The following is a 24,178-nucleotide window of genomic DNA, read 5'->3' as shown; positions in this document are numbered from 1 at the left end:
TCATGCAATGAGTTTAGTTTTACATTCTTTCCCGGGCCAAGATAAACGAAATAAGCATAAAAGGTCTTCCAACATATAGAAGCACGATATCTATTTTTCTAAATGGAATTTACATGGCATATGATTGAACAGAAAAGTACATAATAATTGGATGCTGGACTCTAGTGCATCTTTCAAACATCAATGCCCCTACCTGTAGCATTAAGGATACAAAACATACAAGTCTATCAGGCATTTTTGCAACATGCTTCGCTTATGCCACCATTAAAACTTGCATTCAATAATCAATTCAGCTGCAGCACCCATTGCATCTATCCCTCCAAGTCCCAGCAGAGCCAGAGCCAATTCTTCCTCATTCCACTGCCTTAATCCCTTGCTCAGTCTCTTTAACACATCTACATTGATCTCCAGCACCCACATTGGCGTACAAGCCACCATTAAGCTTACAAACCCTGATACATATGCCTGCCAAGTGGCACAATCACAACCAAGAGATATTTTCCCATCTAGTGCACTTGCAAGAAATTCTAAGTGGCATCCGAGTATCTTGGGCCGTCGTCTCGATGCTGGCAACGCTGAGTCTACTCCCCAAGCAAATGTTCCACAAAGGACTGCAAAATATGCAAGTGCATAACCTCCTAGCATCGCAACCATACCTCCAGATTCTCCACCTTCCTGGCCTAGCCCATGGACTGAGAGAAACCAAGAAGGTAGGGTTTCCTTGATCAAAGACTGAACCAAACTTGATCCACCTGATATCCAAACTAGTGAAGCCCCAAGTGAAGCCGCAAGCTTGACACGCGTCATTGCGGCAGCAAGAGAAACCTTCTCATATCTCATCCCATACTTGGTCTTCTTCAATTTCTCTACCTTATCTTTAGGTGACCCACCACTTACGATTTCCCTAACAGAAAGCATTAGAAGAGAGACAATTTCTTCTGTCATGAACATAACGTCTCTGAAAGACCGATGCACTCTTAAGTAAAGAATTCCAGGAGCAACTGGAGAGATTCCGCCAGAGAAGTGAGAACCAAAGCCATGACCAAGGAGGGCACCAACCCCACCATTGCTGCAAATGTGAGAGGAACTTAGCCCAAGAGTGGATGTGAAGCAGCTCTTAAGGAGCTGGACGACAGCATCACTGCTATGGTGGAAAACAGTACCGGAAGCCGTAAACACAAGGAAGTCACTCCAACGCTTTACCTTCTGGGCCCACAATGAGGATATGATGGGCATGCATGGCCAGGGGCAACCAGCACCAAGGGAATTCAAAGCCGGGCCAACCATGGTGAGGAAACGTTCAGTTGATCTATCAAGTTTATAAGTTATTGTGAGGCTTACTAGGGCAGCCAAGGGTAAAGGAAGTGAAGCCGGAGAACTACCACCTGCAAACAAAACAGTAGAGCTCTAATGTCAAGAGATTGATTTACGGAACCCAAGATTTCTAGTCAAACATTTCTATATTGCATGTAAGCTCAGAAAAATCCTTTTTCCTGCATCATCAACATGAGAAGATCATTGTCCATCAATAATTATTGGTTTTTACCTGTATTACAATAATCTATTGATCTTTGATGAACTGTTTGCCATATAAATAAATAAATAACCACATAATACATGATATATTATTAGGTTCAGATCCAAGTGCCAACTTTGATGAAAGTAACCAGGGGTAAAATACTTGAACTTCACAATGGAGGCAGCGTGCATGGAGATTTTCTTAGGCATGCATTTGACCAACAAGAATAATAATCCAGATAAAGAGAAACAAGGAAATACCTACGGCAAGGCTAGGGACATCAACACCAGTGGCAGCTAAAATTTTCTTAATCTGTTGTTCCATAATGGATAAATTTGCAGCAGGGCTTGGCCAATCAGTTCCATTCATAAAAGCTGGCTTCCATATGCCTCGTGTCACTTCAGCTGAAAAGTAGCTTGCAATGGTAACCAAAGTTGCCGGAAGAAAATCAGCAAGATCTTTGAGTCCTGATATTCAAGGAAGCCGATCAACAATCTAACAACAGAATATAACTTTTGTCCAATATCGCAAAGAGAAAGGCAAAATTAGGCAGTCAAGGGTTTGGTACTTCCAAACTTTGTTTTAAATTCTTTTGTTTTTTTTTTTTTTTTTTTTTTTTTTTTTTTGTTTTCTTGGGGGGGGGGGGGGGGGGGGCTTTAATTGGTAAAAGTCATTGAAGACAAGACTAGGCAGTCAGTGGTTTAGAGATTCAGGTCCACTGTTTTGCCTGTAAATTTAATTTATGATTTTCGTTATTGCAACAGATCAACTCTAACAAATCAAGAAAACACTTCCCCCCATCCCTCCCAAGCCCTTGAGAAATTCTTTTTATGGCTCGTTATGTATTGCACACTTCTGCATAGATGCCTGCTTTTATGTTTTAAAGCATTTAAAGATTCTAAGAGAACAGGACATAACCTGTGGCAAGTTCACGAGGAGAGAGCCTTCCATGCGCACAGGCTGTAAGAGCAGCATCAAGCACAAAGGGAGTTGCCTCAAGGATATCCCATGCAGGCACTTCGAGTCTAATAGAGGCATCTTGAACTCCAGATGCCGAAGAGTTACTGCTTCCTGACGTTGTAGGAGTCAAAGGCTGACCACCTCTATTCATTTTTCTGAACATCATATTCAGGAGTGCATCAACAATCTGATGAACAGGGGTCCCAGGTACAAGACCAGATAGGGTGGAAGCAATACATTCTTGATGCTGCCGGTACCAGAGTTTTAATTTTGGAAAGGAATCCATGAATATAGGCTCTAAAGAAAATGTTATTAATTTAGACAGTCTTTTGGTTCTCATCCGATCCCTGGGTAATTTTCCAAACGATGATAATCGTAAGTTCCGAACCAATAAGATGTACTCGGGACTCATTTGGGATCCCACAGGTGGTGCATCTCCCATCACATGCTCAAGGGGAGGATGATCAAACCTCCATAACTTCAGAAGAAGAGTAAATGCATTGCAGAAAACCGTGTGACAAGAAAGTTCCTCCCCAGTTGTAAGGGTCCATGACACATTCGGTAGAGACCCAAAAACCTCACAGATGGGTAATAATGCACCTGCAAGCAATGGAACCTAGCAATGAATGGTAAACAACATCAGTTCATAGAGAACATAAAGGGATTGGGTTATTTATTTCTTTGTATGGTCCACATATGTCATCCTGTCCTGTTTAGATAAAGCTTCTATAATTCTATTCACTTGTGTGCGCAAATGCAGGGGCAGATGAAGGAAGTTTGCCTTGCAGGGGTAAGGCAATAGGACTAACAGATGGATATACAGTTTTTGATGAATAAACAGATGGATATCCACTTTTTGGTGCATATCTTTCTAAACTAGCTGTACCAGTCTAATTTATTGGCAAAGAACTAGAACCATAATTATCTTCTTCTTTTTTTCCTTTTTTTTTCTTTTTTTTTTTTCTTTTTTTTCTGTTCTTTTTTTTTTTTTTTTTTTTTTATGTCGGGGAACCTCTCCAAGGCAGGGTCCTTCAGACCCACCCCTGCAAAGTAAACCCCAGTTCGATGCACCGCACCCTCAGAAAGAACCATAATTATCTATCAACAACTAGATGAATTTATGACTAAAACTTTCATTAAAATGATATAACAAAAGAATTGAGATGCATAAACACTATATTTTTTTGTCTGTTCTTTTGTTTTTATTTTTTTAATTTGTTTTTTCGGGAGAGGGGTCAGCCACTCCAAAGGCATATCTAGCTCCACACCTGCATGCATGTAACTATAATGTAAGGAAGCAGAGTTTGGTTGTCCCTGGATGTGTTTGGCGAACAATTATCAAGAAATGTAGCAAGTACTCTTTTCTCTCTGCAACCATTTTTACCACCATTAACATGAAGAATATGGTTCTCCTAATTGATAAACATTCCTCATCTCCATATACATATCCAGGTTACTAGACAATTTTAAACTGCAACCTACCAAGCCATGTAAGGAGAAAATCTGAACACAATCCACAGTTGATATTCCAACAAGAAGGACATTCAGAAATGGAGCACAGTCAATCAAATGGCTTTCACTTCCAGAGTAATCTGCAGGGACTGAAGGAGATAGCAACACCGTGATAAAAAGAATGGTGTGCTCCTGCAAATGAATAAAATCACAACAAACTAAAATAAATGGAGATTCTCTAAGGGGAGGGGAGAGGGACAATCTTCGGAAGCAATATATTATAAAGCACAAAAGTAGTCTGCCTTGCACGAAAGTAGAAGTAAGCTAAACTAAATGACCTTACAAAATTACCTGTACATTCCAACCACGAACCAGAGATGCCCCACATAGAATGGTAGCAGCAGATATCTTCTCATCCTTAGAACCACTGAGTGCAATCTCGTATACTTTCTCAATTTCTGCTAAGCTTGCATCAAATCCACGAGCTTAAATTCAGTTGCCTTACCAACTGGGTAAATTTACACAAAACAAGAGCATCTAATACATGGCTTCAGGAAAAAGAAAAGGTTTAACTGAAGACCAGGTTGTAGTCAGGACTTATAACTAGTTAGCAGCTACCACCTTCAAACATATATATGGGTCTATATATGTGAACTCCTAAGAAACATATGCATTTGAATATACAAGTGTGTTCACTGGTTATGGTACACATATTCTTTTATGGGAAGCATCATACCCAGTCTTCTTCTTTTCTTTTTTTTTTTTTTTTTTTTATTTTATGTAGGAGAAACGTCACACCCAGCATATCAAAGCCTTAGTCAAACCAAATGTGATCAGCTAATTATGAACGTGAATAATGTGTGTGCGTGGCTCTAAACGAAATAAAGAGCGGAAGGCAATTCTTAGACTCATTGTGTATGCTTAAGTTCTGCTGTGATCATAAAGACATCTCTCTAGGAGAGGCACGGTTGGGACTGGGATAGTAGGTTTTAACCATCATATCATCTCTTTTCTAGTGACAGTAAATTTTTAAAGGCCGAAAGAATAAATGCTACCACTTGAGCTCGGTTCCCACCCTCCCCCATGGGGGAACTCTCAAAAGCGAACAAATGTTGGTATGAGAGAGAGAGGGGATTGGAATTATACCTAGAAGCTGGAGTGGCAACCAAAGCATTGATCAATGGTGGAGTTAGAGGGGACCCCTTCATCAGTGATGACCAACCAGGCAGTTGACCAGAAACATTCCGAGGAACTTGGTTGCAGCGTGCATTAACATAGCCTGGCCAGAAATATGCTGATGTGTCCAGTAAATTCCTTGCAATACAAGCCTCAACAATTAGATGTCGCATGTTTCCAGCTGCAAGGAAAAACAGAATATAAGAAGACATCACGAATCCAGTCCAACCAAGGTGATGCAAACAGCATAGTGCACCTTATCTTTTTGTTTCTAAAGAAAAATCCAGGAAGAATGTAGAAATAAACAATCAGGTTGATTTGCACTAAAACAAATGCAAAGGACCACCCAGTTATATTTATCAATGTACATCTATATTCTTCTTTCCAAACTGAAAGCCATGAAAAAATCAAATACCAATGCTAAAACGTATTGATCACTTACAACAGTTCATGGGCATGTCGTTTACACTCATAGATTCATAGTATCCATTACCGACTGGAAGGCCTGAAACAAACATTATTGCTTTGGCTGCAGCCTGATTGGCTACTGAACTAACAGCCTGAGGGGGAGCCAACAAGCCCTCATGATTGCCCAATAACTGCAAGCTGGTAATTAAATCTATTCGACGCTTTCCAAGAACCTGTTTTTGTTTCCTTTGATTGGTAGGGCTGTGCTCGGTTTCATCAATCAGTTCACACTCCTCTTCCTCAATAATATTAGCAACAGCAAGTGTCGTAATAGACAATAACAGGCACAAGCATGTATCAAGGCGAGGGACAGGACCCTCACTTGGATCTCTCTCCTAAAAAGAATAAAGATGAAGCAGATCAATGTAAATATATAGAAAAGAAAAGTTATAGAGACAATAGGGGAATCTTTACAATGATGCTTCTTAAGAGCCAACTGCATTCTAGTCTCAGACTCAATCGTATAAATCAATCAAATACTAAGATTTGTGGAAATGGTCACAATTGATGTCTTTCAACACTGGAAATTTGTATTGGACACAGCAAAACACGAAAATCTGGACAAGGACCCAAAATATGCATCTTCATGAAACTATAAGACTCAAAAATTTTAAACATGCATGAATGTCAGGTGGCATGGAATACATGTGTAACAGCCCATATTGAGTGAGTATAGGTGACGAAGGGATTCTGCATTGCTTGGGAGAGAGAAGTTCTTGTTCTTTAGAATGATTTTTAGGGGCTCTAACCGTACCAATGACTAGTCTTTTTGACTCAGACGTGGCTTTGTCCAACCTCAAGTCACTAGAAATGCTTGAATCTACATTTACCACAAAAAACTAGTCAATAGTATATTAGAGCCTCTTGCAGTTATTATAAAGAGCAAGGACTTCTACCTCCCAAGCAACACGAGATCCATTCACCACCTATACTCACTCAAAATGGATATTACAAGGTGGATAACAACTTTATCAGAAATATTCAAAATCTCTACCTCTATAAGGCGGACAACAACTTTGTCAAATGTTCAGCATGCCTAGTTATCACAGGAGAAAAGTGTCAACAGACCAAAGCTTAAATTACTGTCGCATGAAACTGTTTTACAATCAGCTTTATCAATTCTCTCAACATTACCTATCACAAAAAAGAAAAAAGATCTCTCAACATTTTCTTTTGATTATAATAAATAAAGCAGGTATTCCGTTTTAGCTTTTATTCCTATTAAAAGCATTCGTCATAGAAAATATTTTAGACCATTAAGATCATTTACATTTCAGACCAACCGAGTCTTGATTCCTCCCAAGGAATCATAGTCAAGACCTAAATAGTAATACCTTGAGAAAGAGAAGAGAAAAAGAGGTTCCCCCACCCCAAAAAAAGCCATGCAACATATGTTCCAGCCAAAGAGACGAGAAAAAGAGACTTGGATAGCAAAAGACTCCCATCTCATCTCAATCCCCATCTTATCTCAATATCCAAATACTACAAACACAAATACTTTAATTTCAAATTTTCAACTTTTTCATCTAATCATTACTACTTTCCCAAACTTCTAAAAAAAATACAAAAACCAATTCAACTTTTTCAAATCTCAAAACAAAATAGTATTAAAAAATAATATTCTAATAATATTTTAATTTTATAATATTTTTATTCAACCTTTTTCTCTCATTTTCCAAAACCCCATAAAACATCTTAACTCAAACAATTTCATTACTATTCACAAACTATTTCACTACTATTCACAGATTATCCCATCTCATCTCACTATCCAAATGAGACCATAGAGAGTATTACCCCAACCACCCCACTCCCAAAGAGATGAGAAAAAAGACTTGATTAGTTTGAATATCTCTTAAGAATTTTTTTTCCCAACAAAAAATAACAAGTGAGGTTACATAAGTCCTTACCCTTTGTACTAGACGTAGAGCTGCAATCCATAAGCCTAAAAATGTATTGTGCCATGTGGTACCATTAACTGCCTGCAGAGTCTTTACTAAACCTGTAACAGTAATTCTGGTTCAATAAGACTGCATAGAAGAATTATAATCTCATCCCCTCTAGATGAATCAACGACATAAGCATTAGGATACAAGGATTGACTCCTACCAGAAAGAACTTCAACAGAACTATTTGCTGTCACGTTGGATCCATCCAGAGAGTCTTCCAGATACAGATCGATAGGAAGCCAAAGTGCAGACCAACCAATTCCCTGAGATTGGTTAGCAGATGTCAGAGATCCAGAAGCAATGACAGCATGAAACTCTCGCCCCGACATTGTTTTGCATTCTCGAGACATAACTTGACGCGCATCAGATGTCAACTGCAGAAGGGTCTGTGCAGTTACGTGTTTTAAATCCTCAAGACTGCTGATTTTGCTGCAAGAAGTTGCAGTCGCTGAATGAAACCTCCCCAATGTGATGGCCTACAAAGGGAAAACTGCTTACATTTCAAGTAACTTCTTTTTTCTGACAAGTAATGCAAATTTTATTAAGAGTGCAGAGAGGTGAAACCTAAGTTCACAGGAAGTATACAAAAGATACATCCAACTAGAGAGATGAAGAAAAACAACAAAGTTCCTCAAAAGTCTAACAGGCTGGAGAATTGGGAGCTGTTGTGTGCAGTCATCCAAGCACAGAGATTGGTGAAAATTATTGCTTTTAATTTTGACACTGTCCTCTCACAGTCTTCAAAAGTTCGGACATTGCATTCTTGCCAAATGCACAATATTAAGCACAACATGCATATTACCTCAAAGTGCCAACATGCCAATAACTTACCATCCTCAGAGACATAACAGACTCAACCTCAAAAGTGCTCAATATTACCTCCCATAAGCTCCTAGCCAATTCACAATGTAACAGAAGATGATCAATATTTTCCCATTTAGTTTGTACATACATCATCACTCTCATACTAAAATATGCCTCTTACAAAAATTATCCAACATTTAAATCTTGCCTAGGGCAACCATGCAAACAAAGAAAGCTACCACTGAAGACACCTTGTTTCTCCAAATGCATTCCCAGGAAAATTAATAGCCCAGTAGAGGGATGAGTGCTTTGGAAAGGGACTTTACCACGAAGTTTCAACTGTTGGATATCTAGCATATGATAATCTCTGCCTCTTACCTACCTAAAAGAACAGAACCAGTTTAACAAAGAAGAGAACAACTCCATCTCCCAACCATGAGCTTATCTAATAGAAGTAACATTTCATTGGGGCATATTATTTGAAAGCTGCAAGTGTTCTGAAACCAAAACCTCTTTCCTAAGGGATAAGTGAAACAACTCCATGTAGATTGTCTGCAAGGGCTAATGCCCGCACCAAATATCCTACCAAAATCTAATTTCAGACCAATTACCCACCACAAATCTAAAAAAACGAAAGAAATCCCTCAAACCTTCCTGATGTTTTCCCCACCCAGACCCCAAAAGGCCCCACTAACCTCATTGGAACACCAAACTCCCCCATGTGCAACTGTATTTGGCATTCACTACCAACCGCCACAAGGCTTCCCTCTTAGTGGTGTACTGCCAAAACCGTTTCCCCAAAAGAGATTTGTTGAGTCAAAAATAATTTCTAATAACTACTGATCAAAAGAAAATTTCTAAGAACCAAGCAATTGGATGAGATTTGGGTGCAAATCTTAGACCACTTAACTAGGTGGAAGAGGCATTTGGCTACGCCAACATGGATATGTGGTACACTTAACCAGCCCATCTTTTTCCAGAGATAAAGATAAGTAGGTTGGTAGATTAGAGAGAGTAGTTTTAATCAAGGAGACCAACGCATCTTTGGATAATTATAGCCTCTTCCCTACATTTAAGCAGCATTCCATCTTTTTTCAAAGCTCTGTCCCAAATAAGTATCCCAAAGCTCTGGATACTTCATGGCTAAAGATGGCACTACAGCCAAGGATGTATGCCAAACCACCAAATATTATACACTGCTCCAACCGGTACTGGCTCTAACGGCAAGTTAATTGCCAACCTTGAGACAACTTCAAAACATAGGAATAGACTACATAAATGAAGGATATGTTCCTCGATCGGCTCACAAAAGATGAGTATCATCAGTTGGGGAGTAATCGGTTTGGTTCAGTCCGGTCCGGTCAGTCCATAGTGGGGTTTTGGGACCAGACCGATTACCCCTATTGACCAGACCGGACTGTTAGCCATCAGTCTGGTCAGTCCATTCGGTCCAATTCGGTTTGAGCCAGTGTGAAATGAGCCAAACATACAAAAATTTCAAAATCACTTCTAATGTGTATTTTTGGCCCAATTATACCAAAAAAAAACCCACAATTTTTACATTTTTTAATATAAACTATTTAACTTTTTTTGCACATTTTGTACTTGAAAATAGCCTAAAAAAAGTTGGGAAAAATATCAAAATTATCCATATCCATCCATGAGAATTAGCAATCATTATAAAGAAGTTAAAAACAAAAAATAGAGAAAATGAAATTGAAAAATGCAATATCATCCAAACTCCAAGTACATATGGTCAATGGTGATAGGTTAGATGAAAATTACATAATTAATTTATACAACTACTATATAAAATAATATATATATAAAATATTTTGAAAAACTATATATATACTTCGGTTGGTCCGGTCCAAAAAAACCACCCCGGGACCGGACCAAAACCACCAATACACTTATCGGTCCGGACCGAACCATTTGATCCAGTCAGGTTTTCCAATCCGGACCAATAAACTTACACCCCTAATCATCAGCTAACAATAGATGTGACAAAATAAGCTCTTATTCTCTCAATACCTCACCAGAAACCTGACAAGAGCCCTCTATTCACTGTGTCTAATAGGATTCACTCAATGCTTCCATTACCACTAACAAAGAGTAGAGGGGGTGCCTCGTTTATGAAGACTGAAAAACGCACAGTAGATACAATATGCTATCCATTGTCACCAACTTTCTGCATCTCCTTAGTAAATAAAATAGGAAGCTCCAATTCACGTGACCATAGGCCTTCTCTTAAATCAATTTGGTAATTATGTAGTACAGATAACGTAGTACTCTTATCCTATCACAAAATTTTATGCCATAAAATTTGCTTAAATAAGTACTAATTTTCAATGACATGACATCTCATGAAAGGATGGAAGTACAATGTGATCACACTCCAAGAGTACGTAATCTTACTCAATTTTCATATCACACTTCGAATCTCAAATCTAAGTTTGCTATCAAGGCATTTGTCTACTAAAAGAACAGAGTTTAAAATTTATCATCCCTTGATGAAAACATTCCATAAGCTTGATATAATCATCACCAACACTGTCTTCAGCCTATTAACAAAAACTTTGGCACAAGTCCTTAATCTGGGAATAAAAAAGTAACATTGAGGCTCCTCTCCAACTTGCCTTGAGCAAGGAACTAATGGAAAACATTCAAAGGTTGTCTTTGATAACCTTGCAACCATAAGGGCCAAGGGCTTTGTCACCATTAATAGCCTTCATCACCTTAAATACCTCAACCTCCTCAAATCCTCTCTCTAGCCACACCATCTTCTCTTCAACAATAGAATCAAACCGAAGATCATCCAACTTGGGTCTCCAAAGAAATTGTTTAGAATACAAAGAGTTTAAAACTGCAAGACATGGTCACTAACTTCTGTGTGTGATATGAAGATCTCGACCTATTGGCTTGGTGAGTGGGACGGACAAGATCATGTCGAAGGTGTTGGCGAATAGATTGAGCTTGGCGATGGATAAGCTAATATCCAAGCCCCAACATGCCTTTGTTAGATGAAGGCAAATTCTTGATTGGGTACTTGTTGTGAACAAATGTTTGGATAGTAGACTTTAGTCAAGAGAGCCTAGAATTTTATGCAAACTAGACATGAAAAAGGCTTATGACCAAGTCAATTGGAGCTTTTTGCTCTACATGCTCGGGCATTGTGGCTTTTGTTCGAAATGGTTTTCTTGGATTACTCAGTGCATCTCAACAGCCCGTTTCTCTATCTTGATGAATGGCACCCCCATGAGATTCCTTAAAAGCTCACGGGGCTTAAGACAAGGTGATCCTCTTTCTCCATTACAAATTGTTTTTGTAATGGAAGCCTTTAGCAAGATGATCTTAGGAGTTGTGGAGGGCAGTTTCCTTAGTGGATTTTCAGCGGGGGAGGGAATTATATCTCACCTATTATTTGACGACGACACTTTAATATTTTGTGGAGCCAAGAATGATCATATTCAAGTTTTGATGGCTTTTCTTCTTTGCTTTGAAGCTATTTCATGATTGAAGGTGAACTTGACCAAATCAGAAGTAGTTCCAGTGGGAGATGTAACTAATATGGACAGCTTGACCTCTATCTTGGGATGTAAGATATCTCATTTGCTGATGAAATATCTTGGCCTCCCCTTGGCTGCACCATTCAAACCGAAATCAATTTGGGATGATGTTAGGGATGTAAGTCCGGGTCAATCTGGTTTTGGATATTTTTTAGAACAGAACTAGTATACACCAGTTTTGCAAATTTAAGAACCGATATCGGACCAATTCACCACCGAAACTAGAATTTTCGATTTTTCTAGTTTTGGTCCAGTCCAGTTTTTTCCGGTTTTACAGATAAACAAAATCATACTTCAACAAAACTTTAGCGAGGGATTGACCCATATCCCTCATTTTATGTTATATTAATTTTATGTTATAAAATTAAAATTTATATGCTATATCAAAATTCAAATGTTATATTAAAAATTATAAGATTAATTTATGTTATATCATAACCAAATGTTATATTAAGATTTATAAGATTAATTTTATGTTATAAGATTAATAGACATGAATAATAAGATTTTAATATTTCATGTTATATTAATTAGCAATTTAGCATATAATATATATATAATATAAAAAATATTTTATATATAAAATAAAAATTAAATATAATATATTCATATGCATTGGTCTGGTTTGATTCGAACCGGTGTTCTAAAATCCAAAACCAGCACCAGACTGGTTTTCCAACGGTTTTGCTAAGTAGGAACAGGTATCGGACCGGTTCACCGGTTTCCCGATCTTTTTTTTATAGCCCTAGATGATGTATTGGAGAAAACGGAGTGGAAACTGGCTAACTGGAAGAGAATGTACCTATCCAAGGTGGTAGGGTTACTTTAATTAAAAGTATTCTATCGAACTTGCCGACTTATTTCTTGTCATTAATACCTCTTCCTAACACGACGGCCCAACACATGGAGAAACTTCAACGAGATTTCTAAGAAGGGAGGGGGGGCGGTTAATGATGATTTTTAAGTTTCACTTGGTAAAATGAGCCACAATATGCTCCCCCAACAAGATTGAATCTAATGGGCCACAATATGCTTCTTCATATCAAAAGGAGGTCTGGGTATCAGGAATTTACAGGTTTTTACTAAGATTATGTTGGGCAAATGGTTGTGGAGATACCACCAAGAACGGGGGACCTTGTGGAGAAATATCATAGACTCGAGGTATGGTGAAGCGTGGGGAGGTTGGTGCTCAAATGAGGTAAGTGGGCCATATGGGGTGGGGCTTTGGAAGTACATAAGAAGAGGATGGGACGCCTACTTTAGAAATACCCGGTTTGATATAGGTGATGGACTCAATCAAATTTTGGCATGACATATGGTGTAGCAACAAGCCACTCAAGGAAGCTTATCCAAAAGTCTATGGCATAGCAAGAATGAAAGAAGCCTCGATGGTGGATCTGGTGGTTACATCAAATGGTGCTCCTCAATGGAATATCACTTTTTTTAGAAATGCACATGATTGGGAAGTCAACACAATATCGGAGTTTATGATCTCATATATTCCACTCGCATGAGGAGGAAAGTTGATGAAAAGATTTTCCAGTGTCACTCCAAGAAAGGGAAGTTCACTATCCGCTCTTTCTATCAAGCCATGCACACACATACAACCAACCCATTCCCATGGAAAAGTATTTGGAAGACAATGGCACCCTTAAAGGCACTCTTCTTTGTATGGACAGCTTGACTGGGGAAGATACTCACACTCGACAACATAAGGAAACGTCGATTCATTGTCATGGAGTGGTATTGTATGTGCAAAAAGAGTGGAGAGTCAGTTGATCATTTATTACTTCATTGTGAGATTGCCACGACATTATGGAATGACTTCTTCACTTGAGTGGGACTAACTTGGGTGATGCCGAGAAGGGTGATCGATCTCTTAGCTTCTTGGAGAAGCCCTCAGGATAACTCTCATATTGCAGCAATATGGAAGATGGTCCCAATATGCTTATGGTGGTGCATTTGGAGGGAAAGGAATAACATAACCTTCGAAGTATTGATACGCGTATCCCAGCTCCATAACCTTCATGTATCCCAGCTCCAAATCAAGATCCACGCTTTCCAAGTCCGACACCTTCTCTTTGATATGGAGCTAGGGTACATGAAAGTTAGGTTGGCCCATACCTGAATCCATCTACTCAATGCACCAATCCGCTTCTTGTTTTAAAATTAGCAACTTCTTCCTCTGTTGGCTAAAGTTCAAAATAGCTCGATACCCCCACTCTGCACCAATGACATTCCCCCTCCATACCAATTCTGTCATAGAAACTCCACTACCATTTGGCTTCTTGCAGAGTGGCGCAGCGCCAGCTGGATTTTTGGCCTCATCTAAGCCCATCCAACCACTCCATTACAAGGATTAACAACCACTTTCTTCCCGAGCACCACTAACACTGCTGCATGCAATGGTTTACCCACCATCATACATATCGTCACCTTCTCATTCAAGTCACTGATATTTCTCATCAGAATATTAATGAAGCCTCTTCATCCTCCTCTCCCTACTCCATCAACACCAAGAACCTACCATAGCGGTTGTAATAACATTTAGCGATAAAGATAGCGTTGCCAACCCTAGATGATTTTATAGACCCCTTCAATTCTCATGGCTGGACCAGAGTTACCACCATCTCCAAGAAACTCTCCACAGTGATTTTTCCAAGTGAGACAGCACAGACCTTAACTCTAATTTTTTCCACTATGTGCAATATAGATACTCCTTCCTCAGCCCAAAACTCCAAATAACTTGGCTCCAGTGCTCAGACAGCTAAAAATATCCATTCTCAGATGACCAGATTTTCCCATCAAAAAAGCAGAACAAAACCACTGCAAAAAATTGTACTAGCCCATCGAAGACTAGGGAGAGAGAGAGAGCAATGTGACATTCAAGTTTGAAAGTGATTTCTCTCAAGTACCTTCTGTTCAATGGACTTCTGAATTTTAACTGGATACTTTTTGCTTAATTTATTCACATTACTGCACCAATGTGAGATATTGACGTAGATTGAAATGACAATTCACTCAATAAACTGCTTGCCTTTTACTTCTCTCCCACAAACACAACACATTACCATTAACATACAGAATTGAAAAAGGAATTCAATAATGAATATAATATCTTACATGTTTCGACGTGCCAAGAAAAGAATCCGTGAAGTCACTTTATTCTGCAAAAACTCTGCAATTATCTCAATAGCCATTGCAGTATTTACTTTCTGCAGCCCTTCATTGTGCTCTATTATCATCTCACTAAAGCTATTATGACCGTCTATTTCCATATCTTGAGGTCTGGTAGGCCATCTAGACTTCTTTTCCGGGGTAAGTTCCAGCAATCCTTCGTCATCCAAAGATGCGTCAAGTAACTGCCATACAATTGAAAACACAAATTCAACAAGAATCACCCCAGGTTCACCCACTTGAAGGCCATAGATCTGGGATAGATGAAGAACGTCATCAATGGATTTCATGATCCTGTAATTTCATCCAAAATGTGATTTAGTAATTTAATCTATGGGAAAAAACCATGCAAAAAGACCACTTAACAGCAAAAACTACCATAAAAACATGCAAAAAGAAATTTGATAAAGGGTGTGAAAGTTTGTCCTAGAGCTCCTGCTGTTACTCATTTGTTTTTTGCAGATGACAGCCTATTATTTTGTAAAATGAAAACTTGAAGCAGTTGTTACATGTTTATGGGTTGGCTTCGGGACAGCAGATTAACATGAATAAATCTGAACTTCTGATTAGTCCAAACACTAGAGCAGAGGAAATTGATGCAATTAGGGCCATTTGGGACGTGCATTCTCTCCAACATCATGATCGGTATTTGGGTCTTCCTTCTTTGGTTGGACATTCTAAATGTAATATTTTTAAGGAGTTAAAAGATAGGGTTTGACAAAAGTTAAAGGTTGGAAGGAACAATTGCTTTCACAAGCCGGCAGAGAAGTATTTGATCAATGCGGTTGTGCAAGCATTGCCAACCTACACTATTAGCTGTTTTTTCTTACCCAAATCTTTTTGTAGGGAGTTAGAAGGATTATTTGCAAAATTCTGGTGGGGACAACGCCAAACTGAATGGAAGATGCATTGGATTAGTTGGCCAAAATTGTGTTCTTCAAAGATGTGAGGGGGTATGGGTTTTAAGAATCTTGAGCCTTTTAATTTGGCTATGCTTGCTAAACAAGGTTGGTGATTGATTCAAAATCCTCATTCATTGCTTTATTGGGTTTTTAAAGCGAAGTATTTTCCTACTACAGATTTTTTACAATCAAATTTGGGTAGGAAGCCCTCTTATGTGTGGCAAAGTATTTGTGCTGCTAAATCTCTTTTGTAGAATGGGTGTATTTGGAGGACAGAGAAGGGCGAGAAAGTCCGGATAGTTCAAGCTAAATGTGTTCCAATCTTTTGGTTACCTCAGACACTCCCTCCTAATTATGTTATTCAAGCTAATTCTACGGTTAACTTGCTTATGAATCTGGATAATGGCACTTGGGATGTGCATTTAGTACAATCTGTTTTTCCTACTTTTGTTGCTAATGCAGTCTTACAACTTTCTTTACTTTCAAGAGAGTGTGAAGATAAACTTGTGTGGAGTGGCACTAAGAATGGTTTGTATTGATCAGTCAAGTCTGGGTATCATTTAGCATTGACATTGTTTGACTCTACAGTTGGAGCTGAAAGTTCTCATTCCCATGGTCCTTCAATCTTTTGGCGTCAATTCTGGAATTTGAATCTTCTGAATAAAGTTAAGAATTTTGGGTGGCGTGCTTGTAAGGATAGCCTCCCTACAAAACTGAATTTGCTGAAGCGGGGTATTCTTTCTAATGCGGGTTGTCCTCTTTGTCATTTGGCTGTGGAGGATTGCTGTCATGTTTTATGAGGCTGTCCAGATGTGAAAAAGGTGTTGGCTGTACGTTGTCCTCCAGTTTCACCTTTGCTGGAGGCTGCTGGTCATTTTGTTGATGCAATTTGATTTAACTTTAGTTCCTATTTTCACTACTAGTTTGTGGGGTGTACGGAAGTTTAGGAATATGAAGTTATTTCAGAATTCTAATTGCGTGCTTTAAGATGTTGTTGATAATAGCTTAGCATATGTTGAGGGGTACAATACCATTAAAATGCACTAGCTGGTTGTACGTAAGGAGATATTGCTCTCTTGGAAACTTCCTAACCAAGGTATGGTTAAGCTTAATTTTGATTGTGCTTTGTTTTGATCTTCTAACTTTGCAGGCATTGGAGTTATTTTAAGGGATGATAATGGTGATGTTTTATTTACTGAGTGGGAAGGAATTTGGGCTTTTTTTTTTTTTTTTTTTTTGTCAGGGAACCACTCCAAGGCAAGGCCCTTTGGACCCACCCCTGCAAAGTAAACCCCGGTCTCGTGCACCGCACCCTCGGAAGTTTCCCTACACAAAACTGGTTAAATCGTTGGCTTTTCACCAGGAGGTGTGGCCCCAAAAGATTGTTTGCACCCATGAAGTGTTCCTTGAATCTTGAAGGGAGTGATACTCCAAGACCAAAGCCTTCACCACTAGGGCCAACCCCTTGGGGTTGGGCTATTTTATGTAGATGACATTGAGGCTTGGTTTGCTTTGAGGGGTCTTCAGATGATCTTGAATTTAGGTTTTTCCAGTTTGCTATTGGAAAGGGATTCATTGTCTGTTATTGAAGCTATTGTTTCTAAGGAACCTAATTATTCAAGGCAAGGAAATATGATCTCTGAAATTCAAAGTCTTCTTTCCTATTTTGCGGAGTATGATGTACTTCACATTGGTAGGCAAAAAATGAAGCAGCTCACTTGCAAGACACGCTCGTTTTGTGGATGACACTATTCAATGGTGGCATCAATGTCCAGATTTTATCCAGTCTAGAGTCTTGCTAGATGCTAATTTGTAATTGTATGGTATTAACTTTGTTATTGATTCTATTATTATGAATGACAATGTTTTGTTCTAAAAAAAAAAAAAAACCAAGGTCAACATATGCCTTTCGATAGTTGTCTCAAGGTTTACGTTTTTTTTTTTTTTTTAAAGTAAAAGTAGAACTTAATTAATAGAAAAAGTTATAGCTCAAATCCACATGAAGTATACACAAAATACACCTAATTACCACTAAGCACTAATGATGGATACAAGCAAATTATGAAAGTTGTCCCCATTACAAATAATGACTGAAGCCCAGGAAAATAGTGTTAAAAAAGAATCTCTTCAGCTCATCCAAGGAGTGCTCCCAGTCTTCAAAACACCTATTATTTCTCTCCATCCACAAACACCACATAATACAATGAGGGATCATTTCCCACACAGCAGCAATGTAAACATTACCCCTAATACTTATCCAACATTTAAAAATATCCACAACTCTTCCAAGCATAACCCATGCCATACCAGTCCAGTTAGGATCTCATCCTAAAAACCTAGCCTCCTCACAATGTAACAATAAATGATCCATGGATTCTCTGGTTTTCTTACACTAGAAGCACCAATCCATAATGATGAGACCCCGTTTCCTCAAATTGTCAGTGGCGAGGATTCTCCCAAGGGACGCAGTCCAAACAAAGAAAGCAATCTTGGGAGGAACCTTACATTTCCAAATACTTTTCCAAGGAATGCAATGATCATTAGAAAATCCAGAAAGGGCCTTATAATAGGAACGCACCGAAAATCTTTTACTCCCACCAGAAGTCCAAATCATCATGTCCTCTACCACATTACCAAAGTCATAGCATACAATGAACCGAAGAAATCAGCAAATGTTCCAAGTTCACTTGAGCCACTAAAAAAATTGACATTCCAATGGATAGAGACATTGGAACAAACCAAGCCACCACAGCCTCTGTCACTTGAAATCTGGTAAAAAGTGGAAAAAACATACTTAAGTGTCCTTGCACCACACCAAACATCATGCCAAAAATAAACACCATGGCCCCTCCCGACCTCAAATCTAAAAAAGTTGGTAAACCTCTCCCATCCTAAACAAATATATTTCTACAACCCCACACCATATGCCCCCCTAACTTCATTAGAACATGAGCCCTCCTATTACTCCCATATTTTGAACCTATAACTGCTCTCCATAAAGACTCCCCTTCCCAGCCAACCTTCTTTCATTTTTTTCTAACACCCTCCCAAATAATTTTCGCCTTGAAAGCAATCCCCAATGGAAGACCAAGAGATTTCAAGGGAAGCGAAGAAACCTTACAAAAGCAATAGAGCCCTCAAATATTGAATATGACCACAATTTAGCTCACGAAAAAGTAAGGCATCATTTGCAAAGAGAAGGTGGGAAATAGTAACACTTCCTACTAAAAACCATAAAGGAAACCTCCATTACCAGCTGCACCCAACATGCGACTAAGAGCATCCATAACAATGATGTAGAGAGAGGGTCTCCTTGTCTCAGAGATTATCTTATATGCCCCAATAACGAGACTAATGGAGCGAAAATTGTTCACCTCCACAGCCCCAACCCACTTATGGACAAGAGCAATAAAAGTCGCATTAAGGCTTTTTTCAAACTTCCCGAAAAAGTGAAGTTCATGAAAAACCTTCATGATATCCTCCAACAACCCCCCAACAATCATGGAAGAAAGTAATAGAAAACCCATCCGGACCAAGAGCTTTATCCTTAGCCATCCCACCAATCACCTGATAAACCTCATCCGCCTCAAAAGGTCTCTCCAACCAAATAGAACTCGACTGATCGATGGCCTTGAAAGCCAAGTCATCAAGATTAGGCCTCAAGGGAATTGTTCCATAAGGAGACCAACATAATAATTGACAATATTGCTCTTAATAACATCATGATCCAAACAAACCTGGCCATCAACCTAAAGCATCTCAATAGCATTATTCCTACAATGAGAATTAGCCACCTGATGAAAGAATTTAGTACATCTATCCCCTTCTTTCAACCAAAGGGCTCCCAATTTCTGTCTCCACAAGATTTCTTCCATTAAAAGTACCTTCTCAAGCACCATGGTGATATATATTTTCCTACGAGACTCCTCCACAAAAAGAGGAACGATCACCTCCCTTCTCCCCAAAACCTACAAATCCTCAAAGAGTGACCGCTTTTGACTATCAATACGTCCCGAGACATCTACATTCAACATCTTCATTTCCTTCTCCAAGGCTTTGAGTTTACCAGCCAAAATAAAACTTGGTGAGCCCTCCAAGAGATACGAGGACCGCCATAAGCTCACCTTCTCCACAAAGCCCTCAACTTTCAAATACATGTTTTCAACTTGAAGTATCTATTACCCTCATGAATGCCCCACAATCCAACACAATAGAAAATGGTCCGAACAGACCCTAGGTAATCTTTTCTGGAGCAATTTAGGGTAATGAGCCTCCCAGGAGGGAGACAGCAAAATCTGTCCAAACGGGACCACACCCGATTATTGGACCATGTGTGCATACCGCCGACTAGAGGTAAATTCACTAAGTCCATATCAAAATTGAATTCAGAAAATTCTTTTATTGCAAGACTTTGTCGAGCTTCTCCCGATCTTTCACTTGGGAACTGAGTGATATTAAAATCAACGCCAATACAGCAAGGTAAGTGATTAAGTGGAAATAATATGAAAATTGAGCATGTAAATTAAGGGTTTTGGTCTGAAAATGAGTTACATATGCTTATTTACACAATAAGTTTACAACAAAGGCACCACAAGGTCAAAATGGAAAATACTTGTGCAATATTACTATCTGCCATTTACCTCACACACTCACTCAACACTTAGAGAAAAAAAAAAGAGAGAAGAAAAGGAATCCTCTCAAGCCCGTAACCCTTGCTACTTTGCATCTCAGGTTTCACACCTTAGAACCGCATGGAATTGGAGAGAGCAACAACCCGGAGAGAGAAATCAGCATGAGCACTGGAGAGGATGAGGAAGGAGAGCTTAAAAGGGACCAAGGGGCGTGCGAGAAGGGGACATTGGGATTTTTGGCAGTGTCCGAAAATCACTTTGAAATTTCAGCTTCCAATTCTAGGGATTTTGTTTTTCCTTTCTCTGGATTATGGACCAGTCTTTATTTGGTTAATAGCTTGTTTTCATACTTGATGGGAGAGTAATTTCATAACCTAGGTCAAGGGAAACCTCTGGGCAGTAGGGTTTTAATTGGGGGTTTTGATTTCTTGTCGGTTTTAATTTGTATTCTCCATAAATCTCTGTCATTCTTATAGACACTGAGATTAGGGTTTCTCTGTGTCCTCTTTGATCCATCATTGATTGAAGGCACGGTGAATGTTTAAGGGATGCAGACCCTAATCCCGAGTTGCATGTTGATTGTCGCTTTGATGTGAAATTTGTTGAAATTATTCAGAAAATGTTTTGTTAGTCTTTTAGTCATATACATCATCCAAATGCCTTTATCTTGACTAAAATTGAATTTGATAGTAATTGTGGAATGCAAAACTCCCCTGAAATCACTCTGTGCAAAGGAGACCCAAAGCCTAGGTGTTTTTCTAAAAGCTTTTCAAAACATTGGCCTTGGGTTTTGAATTTGTTCTTCTTTATCAAAGCAGAGAGTTCAGTTTCTTTAGCTGTTTTTATAAATTTAAGTGAGCATCCAAATCCATCTCATTCTCATCTAGGATTCTCAGAAAAGAAGCAAAAATTATTTTCAAACCCTTGAGTTTTCTGGTATGAACAATCTGATTTACAAACCTGCCCAGTGATCATAAGATATTTGCACAGCTAATATTTCACCTTCTTAATTCCTGTTATTCCAATAAACAATTGCATACCACTGAATCTATCTTAATCCCTGTGAAATCGACCTTGGGACTCTCATTATACACAAGTTAGACACCTTCTGCACTTGGGAGGCAATTTAAAAGAAGAGCCAGTAAGTTCCACCAACTGCACAAACCAACTAACTCATCCCGTAGTTCTAAGGGGGCTACTCTTCTTTTTTGCTCGATTGAGCTACTTTGCCTCATCCCACTTGTCCAGGCCTCTTCACAAACAATCGTCATTTTTTTTTATGGTTTTTCTGCTTCTCATAGATGCTCGATAATAGAGTTGGATATCTTTGTGGCATTCTTTGTTTATCCATGGATCCTTTACTCATACTCAAGAAATTGGAAGTATTGATCCAATTAAAAAAAATTAAACAAATACCCACAGACGCTCCTCAATAGACTCAACCACCCTCATATCCCACATAATACAAATACCCATAGACGCTCCATTGGAAGCGACACCCAACCAACATACAGACAACCCCATGAGCTACCAATGACGCTTCGATCAATAAACTCAAGCTTAGTTTCCTACAAATAAACAATGCCCACTTTCCAATGATTGAGAAGATTCTTAACCCAAAGTTATCTATTGGGATCATTAAGACCCCAAACATTCCAATAAAGGATTTTAGGTTTCATGGAGAGATGCCACCCTTCCCTTAGATCTTCCTCGACTGGCACTCCCTTCCTGAGTATCATAGTTAATAGAATAAGTAAGATGCTTAAGCTCTCTATCTTTTCTTGAAGCAGATTTTGGGGAGCTATTAATCCGGCATGGGCTACATGAGCTCCAAGTAATTTACCGAATAAATTGATAAGCCGGGCATTTCCGACCCACCAAGCGAAACGTGTGGTTTCTTGGTCACGACCGGCTAAGGCTAAAGTTTCATTAAAGAGTGTTTCCACAGGGTAGAACCTCCTTAGGGAATATAAGGTTTTCATGAGGCTGATCTCGAGCCTCTATCCAAGCATGAATACCTTCATTTAAAAGAATATTTTTTGTGTAGAAAGTCTCAAATTCAGGATCTTCTACTGCACGGATTTCCTAAGAAACAAAGTCATAGGCACGTAGGTTCAGAGCCAGACCGACTACTCCAAGAGCACTCATCCATAAACCGATTACTAGTACAAATAACATAAAAAAATGTAACCAACGTTTATTGGAAAAAGCAACCCCAAAGATTTGGGACCAAAAGCAGTTAGCGGTGACCATTGAATAAGTTTCTTCAGCTTGAGTTGGGTTAAAAGCACGAAATGTATTTGCACCATCACCATCTTCAAATAAAGTATTTTCTAAGGTAGCACCATGAATAGCACATAGCAGAGCAATGCCAATTACACCAGCAAACCCCATCATATGAAATGGGTTCAATGTCCAATTATGAAACCCTTGGAAAAAGAGAATGAATGAAATGTAGCTGCTACACCAAAGCTAGGCGCAAAGAACCAACCCAACTGACCTAGTAGATAAATCAGCAATACAACAAAAAAAAAACAGCAATTGGAGCAGAGAATGCAATTGCATTATAAGGTCGCAATTGAACAGATCAAGCAAGTTCAAACTGACGTAACATGAGACCTATTAGTCCGAAGAGCAACAAAAGTCCACAGACCGCCTAATTGACTCCAACAAGTAAAATCTCCTTGTGCTTCTAGACCTCATAGTAACAACAAATAGTGTGCTAAATTATTAGCACGAGTAGAAACTGCCGCGGTTAAGAAGTTGCAGCCTTCCAAATAGGAACTCGCCAATCCGTGTGTATACCATGAAGTTACAAAGGTTGTACCTGTAAACCAACCCCCTAAGGCAAAATAGGCACAAGGAAAGAGTAATAGACTGGACCAACATACAATAACGAAACGGTCCCTCCGTAACCAGTCATCCTTAATATCAAATAAATCATTTTTTTCTTTGGTAAATTTACCAAGGGCTATAGTCATAGTGATCCTCCTATTCAACTATTTCAACCATTTTCGAACACCTCATAGAATTTTCCAGGCGTTCGAGGCTTATATCATTTATATTTATACATGATTTTTTTTCTCGTAAACTGCCCCCTCCCTTCTTTCTAATGGGTTTCGAATATAAAAATCATTTATTGGTACATAACCTAATCGTGGTAAATCCATGAACTCAATTTATTTATTCTTTCCTAGTCTTAATAACCGCCTGAACCTTGAATTGTCTTGTCTTATGACTCATTAATCAAATAGATGAATTTTTTGAATAATTCTTTTAAAAAAAGTGATTCCTTTTCTCACTACCAATTGATCCCCAAACATATTCCTCTCATTCCATCAACTAATCTTATTCTTGAATTTTGTTTGTGAGTTCATTTGTGAGATTGATAAAAATAAATATTTTTATGTATTCCTTATAATTTCTATGTGTACCAAACTACTATAGTATCCGCCTCAATAACAATGAGTAATGCCCTCAATTGCTCCTCAAACCCCTCCTCGCACGAGATCCCCACACAATTCTTAATTTCCTTCACTTTCTGAATCATCCAATCAATCCAAGGGTAAGC

General features: G+C 38.8%; 1 protein-coding gene across 1 annotated transcript in view; it reads right to left on the bottom strand.

Annotated features, from left to right (window-relative positions):
• Positions 1-24,178, bottom strand: part of LOC121263648 (mediator of RNA polymerase II transcription subunit 33B-like) — a 40,740-nt gene continuing 16,562 nt past the window's right edge. The window contains 11 exon segments of the mRNA XM_041166673.1: positions 1-1,385; positions 1,780-1,986; positions 2,438-3,095; positions 3,962-4,123; positions 4,283-4,397; positions 5,078-5,288; positions 5,550-5,910; positions 7,486-7,577; positions 7,685-7,936; positions 7,939-8,000; positions 15,021-15,368. Coding sequence (XP_041022607.1) covers positions 265-1,385; positions 1,780-1,986; positions 2,438-3,095; positions 3,962-4,123; positions 4,283-4,397; positions 5,078-5,288; positions 5,550-5,910; positions 7,486-7,577; positions 7,685-7,936; positions 7,939-8,000; positions 15,021-15,368 — 3,589 coding nt within the window. The 3' untranslated portion in view covers positions 1-264.

The sequence above is a fragment of the Juglans microcarpa x Juglans regia genome, chromosome 4S, assembly GCF_004785595.1.
Source record: "Juglans microcarpa x Juglans regia isolate MS1-56 chromosome 4S, Jm3101_v1.0, whole genome shotgun sequence".
NCBI lineage: Eukaryota > Viridiplantae > Streptophyta > Magnoliopsida > Fagales > Juglandaceae > Juglans > Juglans microcarpa x Juglans regia.
This window is presented reverse-complemented; position numbering and strand designations above follow the sequence as displayed.